This window comes from Salminus brasiliensis, chromosome 1, assembly GCF_030463535.1.
Source record: "Salminus brasiliensis chromosome 1, fSalBra1.hap2, whole genome shotgun sequence".
NCBI lineage: Eukaryota > Metazoa > Chordata > Actinopteri > Characiformes > Bryconidae > Salminus > Salminus brasiliensis.
This window is the reverse complement of record NC_132878.1, coordinates 22,234,797-22,254,952: the sequence shown is the minus strand read 5'-3', so window position 1 is coordinate 22,254,952 and position 20,156 is coordinate 22,234,797. Positions and strand designations below refer to the sequence as shown.

The 20,156-nt window shown below is 41.0% G+C and overlaps 1 protein-coding gene across 1 annotated transcript in view; it reads right to left on the bottom strand.

Annotated features, from left to right (window-relative positions):
* Positions 1 to 15,613, bottom strand: part of tmem132e (transmembrane protein 132E) — a 284,394-nt gene extending 268,781 nt beyond the window's left edge. Inside the window, exon 1 of the mRNA XM_072674541.1 lies at positions 14,246 to 15,613. Within this exon, the coding sequence (XP_072530642.1) occupies positions 14,246 to 14,309 (64 nt within the window). The 5' untranslated portion in view covers positions 14,310 to 15,613. The remainder of the gene's footprint in view (positions 1 to 14,245) is intronic.
* Positions 15,614 to 20,156: the final 4,543 nt, after the last annotated feature.

The window sequence follows — 20,156 nt, the reverse complement described above, 5'->3', positions numbered from 1 at the left end:
TATAACACCATGCATATTCTTAAAAATGCTCTCCCACTTTACCATTAACAATTTTCTGTCTTTTACAATATAGTCATGTCAAATGTGAGATCAAAACCCACCACCCCTACCTGATGTTTCTACTTTAAGATTTACAGACTGAATCCTCAAAAATTCTTTGATCTGTTGTTAAATCATTGGCCACATTTGGTTATTTCTGAAATGAGCTGTAAGGTTTCGGATTGTATCAGGTATTTTGCTGGGATTTTGTACAGGAGAAACAAAACTGAGAACTTTGTTTTATAGTGCCTCTGAAGAGAGGAAAAAAGCTGAACTCTACTTTTTATTTTAAAACAAATAATAATTGCTTAATATTCTCCATTTGACAACTGTAACAGTACTCCAGCTGTGATCAAAATATCCAAGCTGAAGCTTTTTACTAAAGAAAGAAAAAGGCAAAGAAATTGCACTTCAGGTATTTTTAGAGATTTGAACATGTCTTTGTGATGAGCCTCCCTTGCGAATCATGCCTACGATTTTCACGCTTTGTAGCGTTCAACACAAAGTTTTTGACATATTATTCCCAGGACTACCCCAATCATGACGTGTAGTCTCTTTTGGGACGTGGTGTAGACAGAGCAGGAAGAATTAAATGGGATGTCATCTAACCAAAGAAGTGGAAATGGCTAACAAATAGACCTTAATACCGGACGTGGGTGCTTTTTGGAAATGGTTATTTTGGTGTCTGCTTGCTCCAGCTGGAATTTGCTTCCATCCTTGTCAAATCCTTTCTGTTGTCACTGCGTTGTGATGACAAATGTACAGTTTTGGCCAGTAAAAAGCTCAAGATGTACTTGTTTTCACCGAGACGTTACGACGCAGTAAACAGGCTGTTGGAAAGCACTGCAAAAAAAGGAAGAAAAAAAAAAAAAAAAAAAAAAAAAAAAAAAAAACAGCCCCCATGCTGGAAGGCAGTCTGTGCTTCTTAATATCACTCCTTTTCCATTCCCTCTCTCTCTCACCATCGGCATGAAATCTTAGATATAGATTCATGCTTGCGTAACCAGCCATTAATATATATATACACTCTTTTGCAGTCATACAGAGAAGCAAGGGGGAAAAGGATGAGAGTGCTAGGCATCTTGCCAATTTTAATAAGTGCCATGAGACTAAAATGCCTTAAACAGTCTGCCATTAAAATACATAGCGAGGGACTGTTTTCATTCAGCCTTATCACATTACTTTGTTTACAAATCATAGCAGGACTGCAAAATATATATATATATATATATATATATATATATATATATATATATATATATATATATATATATATATATATATATATTTGTGAGCTAAACAGCAAATGAACATAAGACAAGGAGTGCTGTGGGAGGGCAAAGGAGTGGGATTTCAGAGGGAGAGCAAGAAAGAGAGGAAGATATAGTAGCAAGCAGAGAGAGCGAGCAATAAATCTAGGACAAGCAGTGACTGTAGGGTGAAGGGTGGGCTTGCACTGCCTCTGAAGCGCAGCCGTAAACAGCGGAAGAGATCGGAGTGGCTCACACAGAGAGAGAGAGCGGTAGGGCAGGAGAAAGAAGAAAAAAAAGAAAAGAAAAGAAAGACAGTGGCCTGGGCTCAGGAAATAAACACCTCACGGCTAATCCCTATATACAGATCACACATGGTCAGAAAAGGATTTGATACACCACAACACATACACACAATACTACAAAGCAATGTTACCTTCCTTGAGATAATAATTAAATCAACATGTTATTTTTTCCAATCGTTATGCACTGTGTTGTGAATCGACCAGCTGGGCAGAGTCGATTGTAGGAGCTGATTTTTGTCAGTTTACTGATAATCGATATCAGCATTTTAACTAGCTTCTTGCCAATAAAATGTTTTTGTGATGTATGAGCATTTTAATGCAACACTGACTGGTAGAAACACCTCTGGCTCTATATCCTACCACAACCTTCCTGTTAAAAACAAATATGACCTATCAAATACACCCAATCAAAGCACACCAATAGGGCTAAGGACTGCCTGAAACCTGGACGTGTTGCCTGAAACTATCAGACAAAAAGCTCTGCAAATATACTACCAATGATAAGAGAACATTCGATTTTAAGCTTTTGTTGCAACACACACATACACATACACACATATACACATACACGCACACACACACACACACACACACACACACACACACATACGTAGATTGAATTAAAGAGTCTTGTGATGTTACACTGGTTTGTAAATTTGTTTTTATTATTATTATTATTATTATTATTATTACCAGTACTTTACTGGTTGTAATTGCTACAGAATGAATAAGATTAAATCGTAAAATCACACATCTCCCGTCCAATTTTTACCACAAATCACAAAGTGTTCCCGCTGAAAGTAAAAATGGAAACCCGCTTGTCTATAAATTCCATCTGTACGTAGTGAATCACTGTCTGTGCAGACAGTATGTGAAGACAGCTGCGTTTGTTACTGGCGATTGCTGCCTTCTATTTGCAGCAAAAGCACTGCAGTCGTTTTATCTGGGTGCATAAAACTATTCAAGCCCAGACTGAGCACGGCAAGTATCACCGGCTGGTGCAGGAACTGCTGCTTGACGATGCCAGATTCCAGCCGTATCCCTCTTCCATCTCTAGTATGAACAAATAGGAGAACATGGAGAACTGAAACAGCAAGCCAACTGCGCAACCTGAGCCACCTGTACCAAAGAAAAATGCCATGTCCAACGTTCATCAAAATAATTATTCATTTACTGTAATCGATGTAAAATGTTCAATTACTCATGACATTGATTTGGTTAATATCAACAAATTTACACAACATACAAAAGAAACATACAATGCAGGGATGAGCGCAAAGTAGATGTGTAACAATGTTGTGCAACTGAGCAGGACAAAGTTATTATAATAATAATAATAATAATAAGCAAATGATAACTAATACACATATACAGTCCTGTAGAGCCACAGCAGTGTACAGTTCAGTGCTGTTGTGTGCTCTTACATACCTGGCTCAATTCATCAACTGGAATCAAGAAGTTATCAACAAGCTGAACCAAGTGCAAGGCTGCTGATTTGGACGGCTCTTTCAACAAAGCACACTGCACTCAGCAGAGAGACAAATTTCAGCATCAAATGCCATTTGACGTTTCCCACAGACTATGCCCCCTTCCCATTCTGCTTATACAGTTATAACACTTTCAGTTTGATCAATTCAAGCTCTATACAGGTTTCGCAAAGAACATATGGCCAATCAAACAAAAAAGTAAAAAAAAAAAAAAAAAAAAAAAAAAAAAATGTTAGCAGCTGATCACTTGCATTCGTTCTTTAACAGCATGAGACTCCTACACTTTCAATTAAGGATTCTATAATTGCACTAAGGGTGAAGAGTATGGAGTCATTGTGCAAGAGAGGGAAAACAACTTGCAGACGAATAAGGATCAGGTTTGTGGGGAAGGTGGCCCGTCATTAGCCTTTCAATGGCGGGCTCTGCTGCTTCTGAGTTCAATTTGGGCTACAGATGACGTCCGCTTGAAAGCAATTACTGGCAACAGGAAAAACGTGTTATTATTTTTTTCATCACACATCTGAAGATATCCCAGCTGCGCAGACAAGCTTACGCATCTGCTAGCTGCCATAGACCCGGAGGCAGCTGATCGACGACCCTTGAGATAGGCCACAGCAAGATAGTACTTTTCTACATCTGCCTGCACGGACGAAGCACAATGCTAACTTCACACAGTAAACACTATTCTCTGCTTTTTGAGCCTTCAAGACAAAGGAATCGCATAGCTTGAAGCAGCTGAGTATTATTCGCTCATTAAAACAGTGCAACAGATTTTTTGGCAGCTCCCCCTCTACTCCAAACACTTGAGACATTCCAGTACTGTATCTATGGCTACATGCTCTCGACGGGAAAACATTTCCCACAACCTTCTATTCTGTAATAAAAGCTATTTTGTCTACGGGAGAGCACAGACAGCGGAACTACTTGAATTTCTCTTTAGTTATGAACACTATGAGAAGAGAGTCACGAGTGAGGGATTCTTGTGGGCTTGACAGCGCCTCATTGGGTTTTTCCTGCACGGGGGAAAAAATAAAAAATAAAAAATGATGAAACACCTGTGAAAGACAATGTTAATAAGGGAGAATGGTCCCCAGGTGCAGCAATTACAACTTAACAAATTACATTATCGGCCAAGCTCGGCTTTCCAGGTGCAGGATGATAAATGTACCTTGCTGCTTATCCTCTCATGTCTAGCTTTTTGATAAAGTCATGACAGAGTACAGCAGCTGCAAATATCACTTAGTGTGGGTGAAAATTATATTCAACTGGGGGCACAAACAGTCAGGAAGGTCTTACTGTTAGTTTGTACATCAATGATAATGGGGAAGAAAAATATTTGGTATTTGGAAGCAATATTTGGTATGCAAGTACTAAGGATATATCACTAAATAAAGGATTTCAGAGTTCTGAGGCTCTGAAACTGTTAGGCTACTGCTGCTTCTCCCATCAAGTTGAGACATGTGGAGGAGGAACGCATATGAGAGAGAGAGAGAAAAAGAAAATGTACATGAGCGTGTACGTGTGTCAAGAGTCAGCATGGAGTGAGCCACTGCAGGGAGTTGTTACATGAGCCAGAGTGCAGCGATATGTCAGCAGTTATATGAACGTAAGACCCCATCTGAACATAACAGTCATCAGAGGGAGTACATACAAGCATGTCCAACATCAAAAGACGTTATTGCGCGCGCACACACACACACACACACACACACACACACACACACACACACACACACACTTAGACCACAAAAAGGGTAATATAACACCACAGTAGCAGAATTGCTATTATGAATGCTGTTATGGATGTTTTAGTAAAACATCTTATTCGCACATTATTCATTCTCATTCTTGTTCATTGGTTTGACCAGGCTCACCATCAGCAATGTGGCAATGCACGGCTTGCTTTTAAATAAAAATCTTTCTAATGATTACATTAAAGCTACCCAACAATGTCTGCTTCAAATTGTCTCACAATGCACAAGGACTTTCTGGCTTTGGCAAGTAAAACAAAGCACTCCAGCACAACTGCCAGCCTTAACTCAATCAATTCAGCCATGTTTTCCACATCATTAGCTGCATCTGGGTGAAGCGTGCCTTTTTGAGGGGGACTTGTTGGCAAGAAATGGACTGAAGACATCACTTTAGATTATGTTTAGCCGTATGCCTTCTACACAAGCTTCTACACAAGATAAAGTCACTGTGGCTTGTAAGAGCCATGCAGAGCTTCAAACGTATGTAAAACAGAACACTGAGTACTCAAAAAAAAACAAAAAAAGAAAACAAAACTGGATTAAAAATTAATGAATGTACAGAACAAACAAAAAGGTCAATACATTCGGGTAGGGAAATGTTCTTTCACCAAACAAGATGTTTTGTTATACTGAACCAAACTAGTGCACATTTAAATAGTTACTTTTAAGTTGGCATGATAGGTCAAATATATACCATGGTGGCCAAGTGCATAGTGGTCTTGGACAGCTAGTAACAATTAACATTTTGGAGGAGGAATAATGTTCCACAAAGAATCAAACTCTGCATGCCTGGATCTTCAGAGATGCAAAAGGTCAGAGGCCATGTACACAGCGCGAGGTTTGGCCTCACACTTTTGCCCAGAGGGCTTCAGTCTTGTTTGAAGCATAACAATAGTTCTACAGTTTTCTTTTTCTTTCTTTTTTTCATAACTTTTCAGATTTTTCATCCATTTCCTCCCCAATTTGGACCGTCAATTACCCAACCGGTACGTATTCTCCGCCCCATCGCACATGATGCCCCCGACACTAGTGAGGGCGGACCAACAAACAAACCGCTCCTCCAAAATTAGTCAAGCCGCTCATTTTCGAACTGCCGTTGATGCAACGTCATCAGTGCACTTTACAAACCTGGCCTAGAAGTTGGGCTACACAATATATCTTATATCAGCATCGGCATCCCAGTGTGAGCATGTGCAGTGTATGCATGTTTCACACCGCAGTGTTAAATCAAATCTAGTGAAATCAAATCAAACACATAATGATACCACTGCAAAAGGAAAATTCACACTGTTCTAATTTCACATTCTTGTATTTGGATGCTGCAGAAAAACTAATATATTATTATTATTATTATTATTTAATATTATATATTTCACCTGGTTATATTTATCCAATATTGCCCTACTTAGAAGTTTCCCCAGCATAAGACATTTTCATGTTTCAGGGTCTTTTGCTTGGTACTAAAGAGTCAAGGAATGAGAGGGCAGGCAAGTGGGATTGTGCATGTGTGCCCACATTTGGTGAAAGTAAGTGTCATTTGGATGGCAGGTTCAGGATAAATATTTTCAGATAAAGAGTATGATGTGTGATTTACTGTGGTTCCGAGTTGTAGGCATGTGGTGCCCTTGCACTGGCTGTGCGAGTTTGATTTCCCAGGGGTGCTAGTGCTTATTTCAAGGATTTGGACTCCTCATCCCTCACCCCAGCAACATGCTTGTCTCGGGTTAATCCGTTTCTACCAGAGGAGGTGTCACAATCTCGGCACTGCCACATCTTTACTCAACAATAAAAATGGCTCATAATGCTGAGGTCTGTCCTTCCCTGGAAAGGCATTTTTCGCCAAGGCGCTTCATCTTCTGTTCATCAGGCTCCCCTGTCAACAGACATAGGTTATGACTGCCTCATCGCTTTATTAATCGGTATCATGAGCTTTTCAAACTTCAATATGTACGTGAAGATGAGATACATCAGAAGGATTTAGCAACTAGTTTGGGTAATGTACAGGCTTAATTTTCACCAGTTTGTCTTCTGCTGCACTTGCCAATATGTATGTGGCAATGTATCAGAAGAGTTTCACAAGCTGTATTGTCTGCTGACAGATCTCTGTGCTTCCCAAGCTCCTGCTGTTGCCAGGCCTTCCTGCAGTGCTTTGAATGGTGCTGTGAAGCAGACGGTAGATTCTGACACTCCAGCACTGGGAAATATGACTCGGATAAACAGATAAATCACCCATCCAGAGTCCTGGCGTCAAAATACAAAGCACCTGGAGTGCTTATAGAGTGAGAATACATTTCTACATCAACAAATATGGTGTGAACACCAGTTAGGTCACTGTTAAGCATGACCCATCACTAAGATGACTAAGACAGAGGGGAATGTTCAAAGTCGCAAAGGTCTCATGGGAAGAGTATCTCTGCAGAACACTGAGAAAGTTGTCTTGCCTCAAAATGAACAAGTCACTACCACCCTTGGCTTGGAAGAGCTGAAAGGCTTCCAATGCAGGCCTTGACATGACAAGTGGCATTCTAATGCAGATTCAAAGCCATGTGCTTCATATCTGCTGACACCTGCTTTGACAATATTGATCTTAAGGCAATTCCTCTGGTACAAAGAAGCTCTGGGTTAATCTATGGGACAGTGGATCCCTGCACTTCATATTTAACCTTTGAGAGAGGTCATATCACAAGCAATTATTCTAATAAGGATGTAGGAACTTACTCATCTGGAATGAGGTGATGTGAAGGGTAGTACAGCACTCGTCAAAATGAGCTTTGAGGGGTATAAGCATCTTACTCTCAAACTTTCAGATTGAAGTCAATGGTCTCAGAGGGCATGACACATGCCAGTGTGGACAAGAACTGTATTCAAAGATAAGTGGATGCTTTTAGCCGCAAGGTAACCATTTCATTCCTATGCCTCATTTCTAATCCATCTTGGCAACTCCAAAACTTAAAGTCTTAAAGAAATGCCAACATAACCATCAGTGAATGATGAAACAATTTACCTTTTATACACGAGTAGTATTTATAAACCGTTCTTTTATGACTGTACATCTTTTAGGGCTGTAGAGTAAAAGGAAGAACAAAAAAGCAAATAAAAAAAATCTTTATGAAAACCAGGTAAAATTACCTACACTGAAAGCACTGCAATCATGGCAGAGCACAACTGGAATAAAGATGCCATTTCCTTGGTATTGTGAGCTTAATGAATGAAAGCTTGTAAACTGCCACTATTTGTCTTGTAAAACTAATCAACTGGAAAATACTGTTTAATACAGGTTTATAAAGTTCTGCAACACGTCTACACAATAAGAGCAGTAAATCGTTCATGTAGCCCTTATTTCACATGCAACAATAGTGCTGTGTGAGGGGGAAAAAACTAACATCTCTCATATCTAAAAACACAATAATCTCTTCCTGAATTGCGTAATATCAACAACCCACACTGTTGAATGTACTGTTGCATGAGGTTGCATGGCCATCAGTATACTCCTCAGTCACACTCCAAGCATTTCCTGTGTGGGTCTGGCACTCACTGGCTCTGAGCTCCACACTATCAGTCATTGGTGTGAGCTTAGGGGATTTTTAAATGCAGCCAAGCAGACTGTCTGAGAGCCCAGTGGCCTCACTAATGAGTCATGCCGACTGTTGAGGCCACACTGACCCACTCTGCTCTGGTGGCCACCATCAACTCCTATCGAATACTAAGGATAATAGCAAAGAAGAACCAAGTATGCCTTATTTGCACCCTACCTGCCTCCTGTAGAGCAGAGACAGCTGATTTGAATAGCTGGACTGCAGGCTCTACCAATCTCCCATGTTAATAAGCTTGGGCTGACTTGGGTGATGAACTGCACATGTCAAGCAGGGGTCTACTGCAGTGCAGCAGAGACAAGAAAATCATGACAGAAATGGAAAAAAATAAATCTAAAACGCACAGGGGAGCATGAAGTCCGCCTGCAGAGAGGGGGCACTGGTAATGTGTTACACTCCCACCCCCACCCCACAGGATTTGTCACATGAGACTTGGAAGCAGGAGGGATGGACATCACTGCATGAACAGCCAAGAAGCGCTGGGGGGCAAAAATCTGGCTACATTACTTCAGCTTCCAATGCAGGAAAACACAGGCAAGTTTCTCATAAGTAGGCAAAATATCCAGTAGATGCTGATCATCAAGACAAATTTGAGGCCTTGATACAATAAACTTTCTAAACCTTTAGTGACCCTTACACAGTCTGGCACTACACACTACTGCAATGCATATTACTGCACTTTTATTTGAAACCCCAAAGAGTTAAAATCAGTTGTACCTTTGATGTTGAGAGGGATAATGGTAGTTCTACTCAAAAGGGGAAGAGGCATTTTTTCAAGCTAATCTATTTGAGTTTCTATTCCGGCAAATTCTCCTGGTCTCCCTAATTACTAGCCTTACAGAGATTTTGCAGACTAACAAAAATCTCTCATCTGCTTTTATCATTTTCCTGCAGCTAAAGACAATTTTCTTATTAATAAGCATCTCTTTTGTCAAGACACTAATCCTGTGCTGCTGTAGGGTACATAGCGGAGTAGAAACAAGAGCAGAAAATAAAGGTTAGAGCCTCCTGAGTCAGCCATTTCATCATAGCTAGTCTTATTAAAGCTCAAGCAATGCACACCCAACCATACTGAAATGGTGCAGAAAATACATTCTGCAAAAAACAAAAACAACCTGCTACATGTCAACATCTCTACTGGTCACTGGAATCTCCCCTTCAGCGTATCCTGACTGATGTCTGCTGCAATTCTTGGCGCTATAATGGAGTTACTGGATTGCTTTAGTTGAAAGACTAAACAGAGTTACGATGCACATGGTGGGTACCAAAAACAAAACAGTATGAGGGGCATTGCAGCTCCCTACATCTCTCATAGGCTTGATGTGTAGATAGATGGGTCAGACAAGTTGCCTGCGGAGAGCCCATTTATCTTGCGACATGAGGTCAACTTAAAACACAAAGGGAGGGCATTTTAACGATGGTAGAGTACACCCATCTAAAGCCATTAGGCCCATCTTCTGCTAATATAAAAGAACTCTAGCAGATGCATTCATCCTTGGCATACTTCTGGATCACAGCAATTGTGATAAGAAGGTCTTCTATTGAAAAGCCAAAGTGCAATGCATGTAAACAACTTGTGTGCACACTTTCAGAAGAAAGGCCATTAAGCCCTTGAGCCTCTGGTGGGGGGTCTCAAGTCACGCTATGTCTAAGGGACCCAGCACTCCAAAGAGGCCTTTCACTGCAAATCAGGGGCAGCCTGCGCTGTGCTCCAGCTAGTGCCTGCAAATGCCACTGCTTCATGATCTCCTGCTTGCTCCACAGCATGGAGTTGCTGTTACTGTAGCCGAATAAAAATGGAAATGGCTTAATGAGTTCTGCCAGCTCATACACTGTTCATTATTACACATTAGCTCTGAATCATAACCAGTACCATAAGAGAATCATGCGAACTCCCTGCCTTTTAAGCTGTAAAAAGACGGCTTACAGTTAAGCCAGCAAAAAAATGGAAACAAAACGTTTACAGCTGGAGTTCCATTTAAAGCAACAGTATGTACCATTTTTACCATGGCCTTTTATCTGGCTTAAAACTCACATTGATGCTTCACTGACCCGTGATAGCAGCATGCTGCTAATCGAACTAAGGAATGAAGCGTGCAGGACAACACTAGCAAGAACACCAAATCCCAAGTCATATTTGCGTAAAATCCTAATATTAGACTACTGCCTCATTCCACATGCTTCTTTCACTTTCAATGACGATTCTGTATCCCTTAGCCTGTCCCGAAATGCATGTGTGAAACGCATCCTTTAAGAGTGTCTCAGAGCGCAAATTACACTTCCTGACTGTAGGGGAAGACCAGGAAACACAGAATAAAACTGCTGTAAGGTTCTGAATTATGCTTACAATTAATGTGGCATTGGATAAATAAAAACAAAATAGTTCAAATAAAAGTAACACATTTTTGTTAAGCTGAGCCAGAGGACATTACTTTGTGTGTAAAGAAATTCAATTTTAAGAGCAATTCTCCAACAACTTCTAAAGCAATATAACAAACTTGATTGACAGCATTTACCTGTTTGTCCAGCAATTGGTCTGACAAGTGACAGAAATAAAACACCACATCTACAAGACAACTCAATCAGTAGTGCTGTTAGAAATAATTACAGGCTCGGTTGGCATGGGGAGCAGCCCACCCAATGGGGTCCTGCTATCTAGTCAGCAGAGCACTGCTGATGCTAAATACCAGTCTTGTCTGCCGGTTGGAGCACTAATAAATAAAACACAAGAACACAACAAAGCTACTCCTTTCCAGATGATTTGGTTTTGTGGAGGAGGAAAAGCAGCTCGGAATGCTAAAGCAGAGAGCACTGCACAGGTGCAACGGCATGCGGATTAACAAACAAGCCATCCCTAGAGAGCACAAGTCGTCTCAGGTTTGTTGATGTTTCAATGTTTACTCATGCCTTGATCTTTTCGGCTGGGGCCTGTCTGTCACCGCGAAAGGCTGTCATTACTGAAAGTGGAGGAGTTGTACTTGTACTGGCCCAATTTCCTGCCTCAGTGTATTAGCATCAAGCACATATAAAGCTGCCTACATTACAAATGTGAATCCAAAAGAGCAGCTTTTTTTGTCAAAGCACGCATGCCTAAACTGGACAGCACCTGACATGTGACATAATAAACAACAACGATGAGTGAGTCAGTCCAGATTGCTGCCTGTGCTACTCAAAAGGAAACTATTCTTTTTAACCTGCAACGTGATGACGCTTCCAGTAAATGGCTACAGTCATCACTACACAGTGAATCAAAGACTAGCTTTGTAGGTTTTACTTCACAATTAAATTTAAGTAGTACTCACCGATACTTTGGTTGTATTAAAGAACACGTGGAATATATACCACATGTACAAAAGTTTGCAGACACCCCTTAATAAATGCGCACACACAGCTGAGGCCCAGTTGAGAAGTACTGCCAAATGAATAAGACTCTCTGGAGCTGATAAACACTAACCTACTGGCACCATGCATAATGCAAGACATAGGCTAGAGGGGTATAAAGCTCCCCAGCACTGGAAATATAGTGTCCAGTACTTCTGGAAAGGAGCTGGAGAGTTGGAGATGAGGTGGGGTGGTGATCATCCTGAACGTCAGCTTCAATAGCTAAATGAAATCAAACCCTCACAGCTATGCTCCAAAATCTAGTAGAACGTCCCAGGACAGTAGGTTACCGTAAGGACAGTAGTTACTTTAACAAAAGGTTGGTTCCAATGAAATGCATTTTTTAAGTTCATTTAGAAATAAAAATGTCAGCTTCACTGTTCGTGTTTGTTTAAGAAGCAAATGTCAAGCATTTAAGTATAAGTCTTTAGAGAAAGACACCAGTTGTGAAAAACCATGTTTACTTTGCAGTGTCCAAACATTTGACTGTTAGCTTATGTTTAGATGCACTGTATTACCTCATACAGAGGATTTAATACTCTATACAGCACCTGTTTAGTTTTCTCAAGGAGGAAAAGAACATATGATTTCTTTTGCAATCCTTTCTCTGAAATATTGCAATTCAAGTGTCAGTTTCATATTTAATCTTCTTACAGGCATCGTTTATTATGCCTTTCATATCAGCCATAGTCAGATACACATACAACCGTCAAGTCATTTGGCAGTTTCCTTTAGGATAGAAGGAGTACGTTGTTCTCCCCAATAAAGCTCCCTTTTGTTCTTTTATGATTTCAGAGAAAAATGTCAGCTAAGGGATGGAATTGAAGGAGACTTCAAGAGAACAGTTCAAAGCCACATCATCCCCAGTGCCAGTGACCGTCAGTGTAACAAGATAGGGCATATTTTATAAGTTCGTTTTTATTGTGAGCTAAAAAACAACTGCAGCTGCAACAACTGCAGAAAGAACAGGCCCAATATTTCAGAAAAGGTAACAGCATCATACAAGTTTCATAAAGACTTGCTAGATTCAATCCAAAAATACATATGCTGTTCAACATGAGGAAACCCTACGCACATTCATAGCAAAGTAACTTTCATCACATCCATCAGATGTATCAGAACATTTGCTAATGTGGCCTCTGTTTCCGATAGTAAATCAGAACATATGCGTGGGCTGGTCTTATTTCTTAGTGCTACTGAATTTCAATGTAAATCAGATGGCACTTGTTGGCAGCCTTGTTCTGAGTAAGTTCCATGAGTGACCAAGACAACAAGTATCTCCACCCAACCAAATGAGATGTAATCCACACAAATATAAAACTTACTAAGAGTAAAACTGTCTCCCTCTTTAGGCAACAAACGTCAATACAAACCTTCACTTTTATAAGCATATCAAAAGGGAAATCACCAGATGAGATACTGCTACATTAAAGGAAATGAAAACAACTTAGACCCACCGAACGATCCCGCTTGTCGCAAGAGGTCCAACCGGATTATTTTAAAGGTCTCCAAACAATCGAAATGAAAATGTATGAAAATACTGACGTTTTCCCATGTAGTATTGACATGTACTGACAAGTGTGTATATTGTTAAAACCTGTCGCAAAGAAAAGGAAATAAAATGGCTGTTGTAGCCACAAAACCTACATAGGAATCTCAAATGTACCTTGTGTTCATCCCAGCTATAAGAATGTCTCAGACAGAACATCACAATAACATGCTGGCACTTTAAAAGAATTACACTGTGCCTCCATGAAAAGCTACCCAAATATAGATCCATCTCAAAAGGTATCTCAAGCATTCAAATACAGCATTTGAGTAAGTATATATTGATTTTTCTCTTATCAAGCAAACAATGCTGCCTGTAACATTTGTTTTGGTAAAAGTGTGGGTAGGAATAACTCTGCACACCCAATAACTGCTCCAAAATGCTGTGACATACACAATAGCTGAAGTTATTACCGGTCCTTAAATTGCCATTAGGCAAGAATCAGAAGGTATGAACAAATGAATGGACCATCACTGCATGTAGTTTATAGTACTGCATGTAGAGTTAGGCTGTGTATCTTAAGGACAGTGCAGCAGCCTTCAGTCTTTACACAGTCGTGCTCCCACCTTGTGGGGAGTTGCTGTGCTTGAAATGCAAGTGTACAGGCTGCGTCCAGAGCACCAGCCGCAGTCCTCACGCTGGATCCACACATTGTTGATTTCTACACAGGAACTGCTTCTTCATAAACTCTTCGGGTGTTTGAATGAGGGTTTTTTTTTTTTAAGAGAAGGAAGGAGGGAGGGGATCGGCGGGAGGGTACCAATCAGAGGTAAAAACACTGCAGCAGTAAATCGGGAAATTTGTCACCCTACATTAGTGACTAGGGCACAGAAATAGAGAGGGTAAAAGTAGAACAGAGTGATAGTCGCTGGCTAGCACTAGCTACTTACCCTCTGAAACGAACGTACACAGCAGCAGCAGCACAGTTCCCAAGCAAGACCGTGCAAATGACATCGTAAGTCCCCCAGTAAATCCCGTTTTCGAAACAACTAACGAGTGAGCAGCTCCACAACACTGTTTTATCCCGCGACCCAGCCGGTACAGCAGCAGTGGCTCGTCTTTAGTCCCGTGGTGGATTCCAAGCGACGCAAATCACCTCAACATTACAGTCGGGGGAACTTCGCCGGAGGCTTTCGCGTTCATTACGGAATATGGCAACCCGGCGAGACGCGACCAGGACAGAGAGGCCGGTTGCCAAATCTCTTCCCACGAGCAGAGAGAGGAGAAAGAGAGGCAGCGAGAGAGCCTACAGGGGAGAAAAGTTACAGGCACCGACGAGCTCTCAGTACCCACGCGTCTCTTAACCATGTGCCCGCTTCACATAATCCACACATCGCGGGATATGTCCGTCCCCATCCGGCTGCGAAGCGACTTTTGACTGTGGCCAAAAAAACCGTTACGGCGATCAAACAATTAAAAAACAACAACAACAATGCGCGTGTTTCGGTCGCGCGGACGCGTTCTTTCCCGCGCAGCAGCTCCGAGGTAAATACAGCTATAGCTAGCTAACGTAACGTGTCGTTTTTTGGGAGTGTTTTTTTTTTATTATTATTATTATTATTATTCCTTACCAATCAGGCACAAAAAAATCAGCGCCATCAAGCCAAGTACTGTAGCTACTGGTTAAGAAAAACAAAGGGTCATTTTAGTGAGAAGACACGGGTGAAAATGGCTCGGTGTGCCTCAGTACGAAGAAGATGCCTCCAGTTGGTCTCGGCGCGTGACGTTAGTAACGTTACAGTCCGTGTAAAGTTGTCCAGCCTCAGTAACAGAAGGTCCAACAGCGTAGAAACCGACGTTCACGACCGCGGTCCGCTTCTCAAGTCCCAGTTCGCCTAAATCTGGACTGAACTGAAGCAGAAATCCCACACAACTCGAGCTCAACCGCCAACTTACTCAACGGCTGTTAGCTACCGGCTTCACAGAGCGCCGGGACTCGACGCGAATCGCCTCTTCGTGTGTGAAGTCCACTTTAGGAAATGTGGAGACCTGTTCTTAAGCTACGCGGATGTTCTCCCGAACTGCTCCAGGCGGAGGGACGAAAACAGCGGCAGCAGCAGTGGTGGTGGTGGTTGGGTAGTCTTGTAAGACGGAGGAGGAAAACAGCACTTTTCGGCGCTGGGATTCGAGTTCTCCATTAAAACCGCTCTTTTTAAAAACCCAGCCTCCCTCGTCTGTCTGTGCTGAAAGCGTTTGTCTGCCCTACACGGGGCGACACTTGAACGTTGCTCCCGAGTGCCGGCTGAAGACCCTCTGCTCTCAGAGACCTCCTCAGAGAGGGAGTGCGTGTGAGAGAGACCGCGATTCAGTCACGTGACCCGGGAATCAGTCGCAGCCTGACGTGCGTCCACGCATCCTTCATTCAAGATGGAAGACGGTGAAAAGTTTACTCTCTGGCGTTTCTGTGCCACTGTGCTGTCTTTAAAGTCTTCATCTCAGAGAATCTGATCGCACATGCCTGGATTATCGCATTTACTACGGCGGTGTCAGACCAGCTGCAGTTCCCTAACACTGACACAGGAGCTGGCTTGATGGAAGCTTGGATATTAAAGATATTAAAGATCATTTCTTTTTCATAGTGATTTCCATCAGTAACACATTAATCGTTAATATCCAGGTCCACTACAATTACATAATGTTTACATTACATAAAGTGGATTCAATCAACTTGTGCATACAGTTGCCAAATATTTTGTTCAGAAATGACATATTTTGTGTTAGTCTTGAATACTAGACAGAAGCAAGGGAATATATATATGTATATATATATATATATATATATATATATATATATATATATATATATATATATCATTGTTTAAGGTGTAACAATCTTCAAAATTAATTTAAATAATAATTATTTGGACACATTCATAGTGCTAGGAAATGTGCCTATTTCAATTTTCAGGTTATTAACCCATTCAAAAAATTGAAAAACACAATTTTATTAAAATGCCCAAACCACAATCTCATATGTGAGTCCCACACTAATTCACTGGTTGTTTTTTTTCCTCTCTGCTCTCGATTCTAAGGTAAAAAGGAAGCACTCCGGCAAGTTAAGGCCAGTCCTCAGTGAGTATTATATTTCCTGCAATAAAATCAATAATTGGTCCAGTCTGTTCATATCGAATTGAGAGGCTCATATTGAACAACACAACATGATACGCTGTATTGTTATTCTGCTAGGATTACATATATCAGGATATCTGTCCTTCGATCTGGGAGAGCTTGTGTAATCAAATGAACAAGAGCCGTTGCTTAAAGTCCAAGACTTAACAGAGTGCCTTTGCTGGGGATTCAGATGTGCCATGGCCTGAGGTCTCACACCACAGTGACATCTCCTGGCGGCCTTCTTCGAGGTCATTTTCAACATGAGTATGACATACTAAGACCTACTACTTTTTCACGTTGACAGACGGAGCACAGTCATCTCCATTAATGTCTGTAAAAATACTACAATACACATACCATTACAAACAGTGACAAGAACATACATGATGTCATACAGAAATAAAACTCCCATCATTTAACTCCCTGGCCCACCATGCCAATGCAACATATAGACTGTTGATTATAGACTGACCATAGTCTTGTTTAAGATAAGAAATATATCCTTTAAAACATAGGCCTACCTAAGTTTAACACAGTCAGCTCTGTAAACCCAGAGTCTCAGTGATGGGAGATCTGCCCTTGTCCCAGAACTTGAGGATTTTAAAAAGCTAACAAAGGGGGTGTGCATGAGTACTGCTTTCCTCCTCATTTGAAGAGAAATGTATAGTGGATATCTAAAAGAAAAGAAGACCTTGATGAGGCCAAAAGCACAGTGGTCGATAGCTTCATTCCCAAAACAGTTCTTTCACTCCTGGAGACTATGGGATGGGAGACGTTCAATTTGAGCCAATTGTGTTCAGTGTCCATCACAACATTTTACAAGAAAAATGAGCTTCATCACATTTTCTGCAGACGCATTGATCACCCATGGACCTTTGCACCTTTCCTTTCTTTTGATTATTTTACTTAATGTTTCTGGCTTTGTTTGAAATGAGACAGGACGTAGAGGCATATTGCTTACTCATATAGGCAGTCTTCCTATTTACCGCTGCTCCCTAATACACAAGTTACCTCTTTCGTATAATGGCCTCATGTCTTGTTTTGAGATGACTCATATTGATCCATGTCCTGAATAATAACTTTATTAGGCCTCCGTTCTTCCTCCCTTGCATTTTAGGCATTGAGTTACAGCACTGTGGAAATACAGTAGCATCTCCTAAATGCTTATCTTAACTGAGTCTGTACATGCAGTAAATGTCAAATGACAACAAGGACGCATGCTGCATGAGTTCGGCGAGGTTCATTCAAGGTAACAGAGGTAAAAGATTGTCTCTTGTGGTTCGGCACCATAATCAAAATGGAAGAGTTGACTCCCTGAGCCACTGTAAGTGTCACATTATAGTGATATAGATTTAATGAAGCAAGGAAAATGGTGCAGTGCTGTTTGCCTATTAGTTCCCGACAGCACTTTCCATGTCAGAAGTTTTTGTTGCAGCTTTTGCAACTTGCAAAGCCAGGCCTTCTATAACATCCTGAGGGTGTTAACCAATAGCCCTTACACACCTAAGTCTAGTGGTCTTAGGAAACAGAGAAAAAGGAAAGATAGTCACTCTACTGTCAGTAACTGTAATCGATCACAAGTCGGTAGACTTGTTTCTGCAGAGTGAACGAGCCCATTTATATAGGTTAACAGTCCACATCTTATTCTTAGTGTTGTTATCTTGTCCTCATCTCATGCAACATGTGAAATGGCAGTGCAGCAATAAGACCGATCTCTTTAGCAGTGTGAAATATTGAAGCGTCCAGCTGAGACACACACAGCAGCTGGAATATACAGGAATACACCCTCATGCCTTGTAAACATCACTTGATTGCTTGAGCATTTACACATCCAGCATTACAAGTACTGTTTCTTTTGTTTATTGCCCATGATAAAGTGCTGGCTATGGTGCTCATAATTAACTTTATATCCAATTGAGTTTCAAGTTTTAGAAGAGTAGCATGAAGCATGTGATTAAAAAAAGAACACCTACCAGCTCAGGCTGGGCATTGGGCATTGGATCACTGGCAAACATAAATCTAAAGTTGGGCGACATTACCATCACAGTTCTAGCACAAAGCTCAGGTAACGCCCTGATAGTCAAACAGCATAGAACAGTCTGAAAACAGACACTGAAATGAACAGTTAGAAAACAGCGGGAATGCTTAGCTGCAAAGTGCAGCACTATTTGGAAAACATTTTGCATTAGCATATCTGACCCCCACTCCCACATTTATCTAAGGCCTGATATGTTGGTCTTCTACAGTAGGCAAAAACAACAGTACAGCATGGAGTTTAGTTTACTTCATTTTTTATATGTAATTTTTTTAATGAAAATATTTTCATTTGACAGCCTCAGTATCCTTTAAATGAATTCACTGCATGTTCAAGGACCCATAGATCTCAATTTTCCTATTATATGATCTGCTCATATTATTATATAAGAGATGAGGGTCATGTTCTTCACTTTGCTATGTCTTCATTTCACTGGTGGTTTATATACACTTCTTTAGTAAATCACTGAAACTAATCAAAGCTGACTGAAGAATTGACTCCATTTATTGCTTGAAGCTTATTCCTACTGTTATGATGTCAGTGACATCTTGCTTTGAGTTTGCTGGTCTCTGTCTCTGTTCCTAACTCTGTCCAAGCCTAAAAGGCTTGTAGTCTTACAGTGCAAACCGTGAAAACTAGCAACTACATGAACAGATGCATGCCAAATTCAATGAGCGGTAAGGTGTAAGGCTTGTCCAATTTAGGCCTTGAAGGGCCAATATCTAGGTTGCTGACTTCTCTCAAACACAGCTTTATTCACGACTCAAGAAGCTGTAGTCAGTGCCCATGCTTACCAGAATGTACCCATTCCCATCCCATTCAAGGCTTTGTCTGCCATGACAAATAGTGCTCCAATCTCAGGATGCATGGCATTGGGCAGCTGCTTTAAGAATCTCTTTGCTATTGCTAGAGATGTTATTACAGCATTTTTTTCAAGACTAATGATTCTTGGAGATTTCCTTCTCTGCATGCCAGCTCAGTATTATGTAATATTGGTTAATCTTCAGCACTGATATAGCCAAGTTTGTGGACGGCGACTACAACTACTGTATGTAGAATTATAAACATACTTTCTTTGATAAATGGAATGGTAATATTTCTCTGTTAATACATCAGTCTGCTGTCGTGTGCCACTGCAGCATCTGTAGCTGCATAGGAAGACTGACTTTTGCTGTTCTGTTGTCTGTGTCTGCAAAACATTCAAAAAATGAAGTGTCTTCACTAGTCCATCCACAGCGATAGATGCATTTGTGGCAGATATGCCGGTGTAATCCGCTGGCACAGTGGAGAAAGCACTTGATGTGTCAAGTGAGCTACATCCTGGGCTTCACTTACTTGCGTGTCAATCTGCCTCTATAGGTGTAGCACTCAAATGTTGTCACCAGAATGCTATGTGCACTTGATTCTAAACACTCCAATAATACCACAAGCACAAAGGAGCAGCAAATGCTGGCAGATGAAACAGATCTCCAAGTTGCAGAGGAAAGCCAGAACCCAAGTAGGCAAAGTTGTAACTTTAACTAAAAGAATTTTAGGTACAAGGCACATTTCTGCCAATTATTAGCACCCTTCACAAAATGTAATGTTGGAAACAATGTTTAAAATACACTCTAAAATCATTTCACCAAAGATTTGTTTTGAACATTCCTCATTTC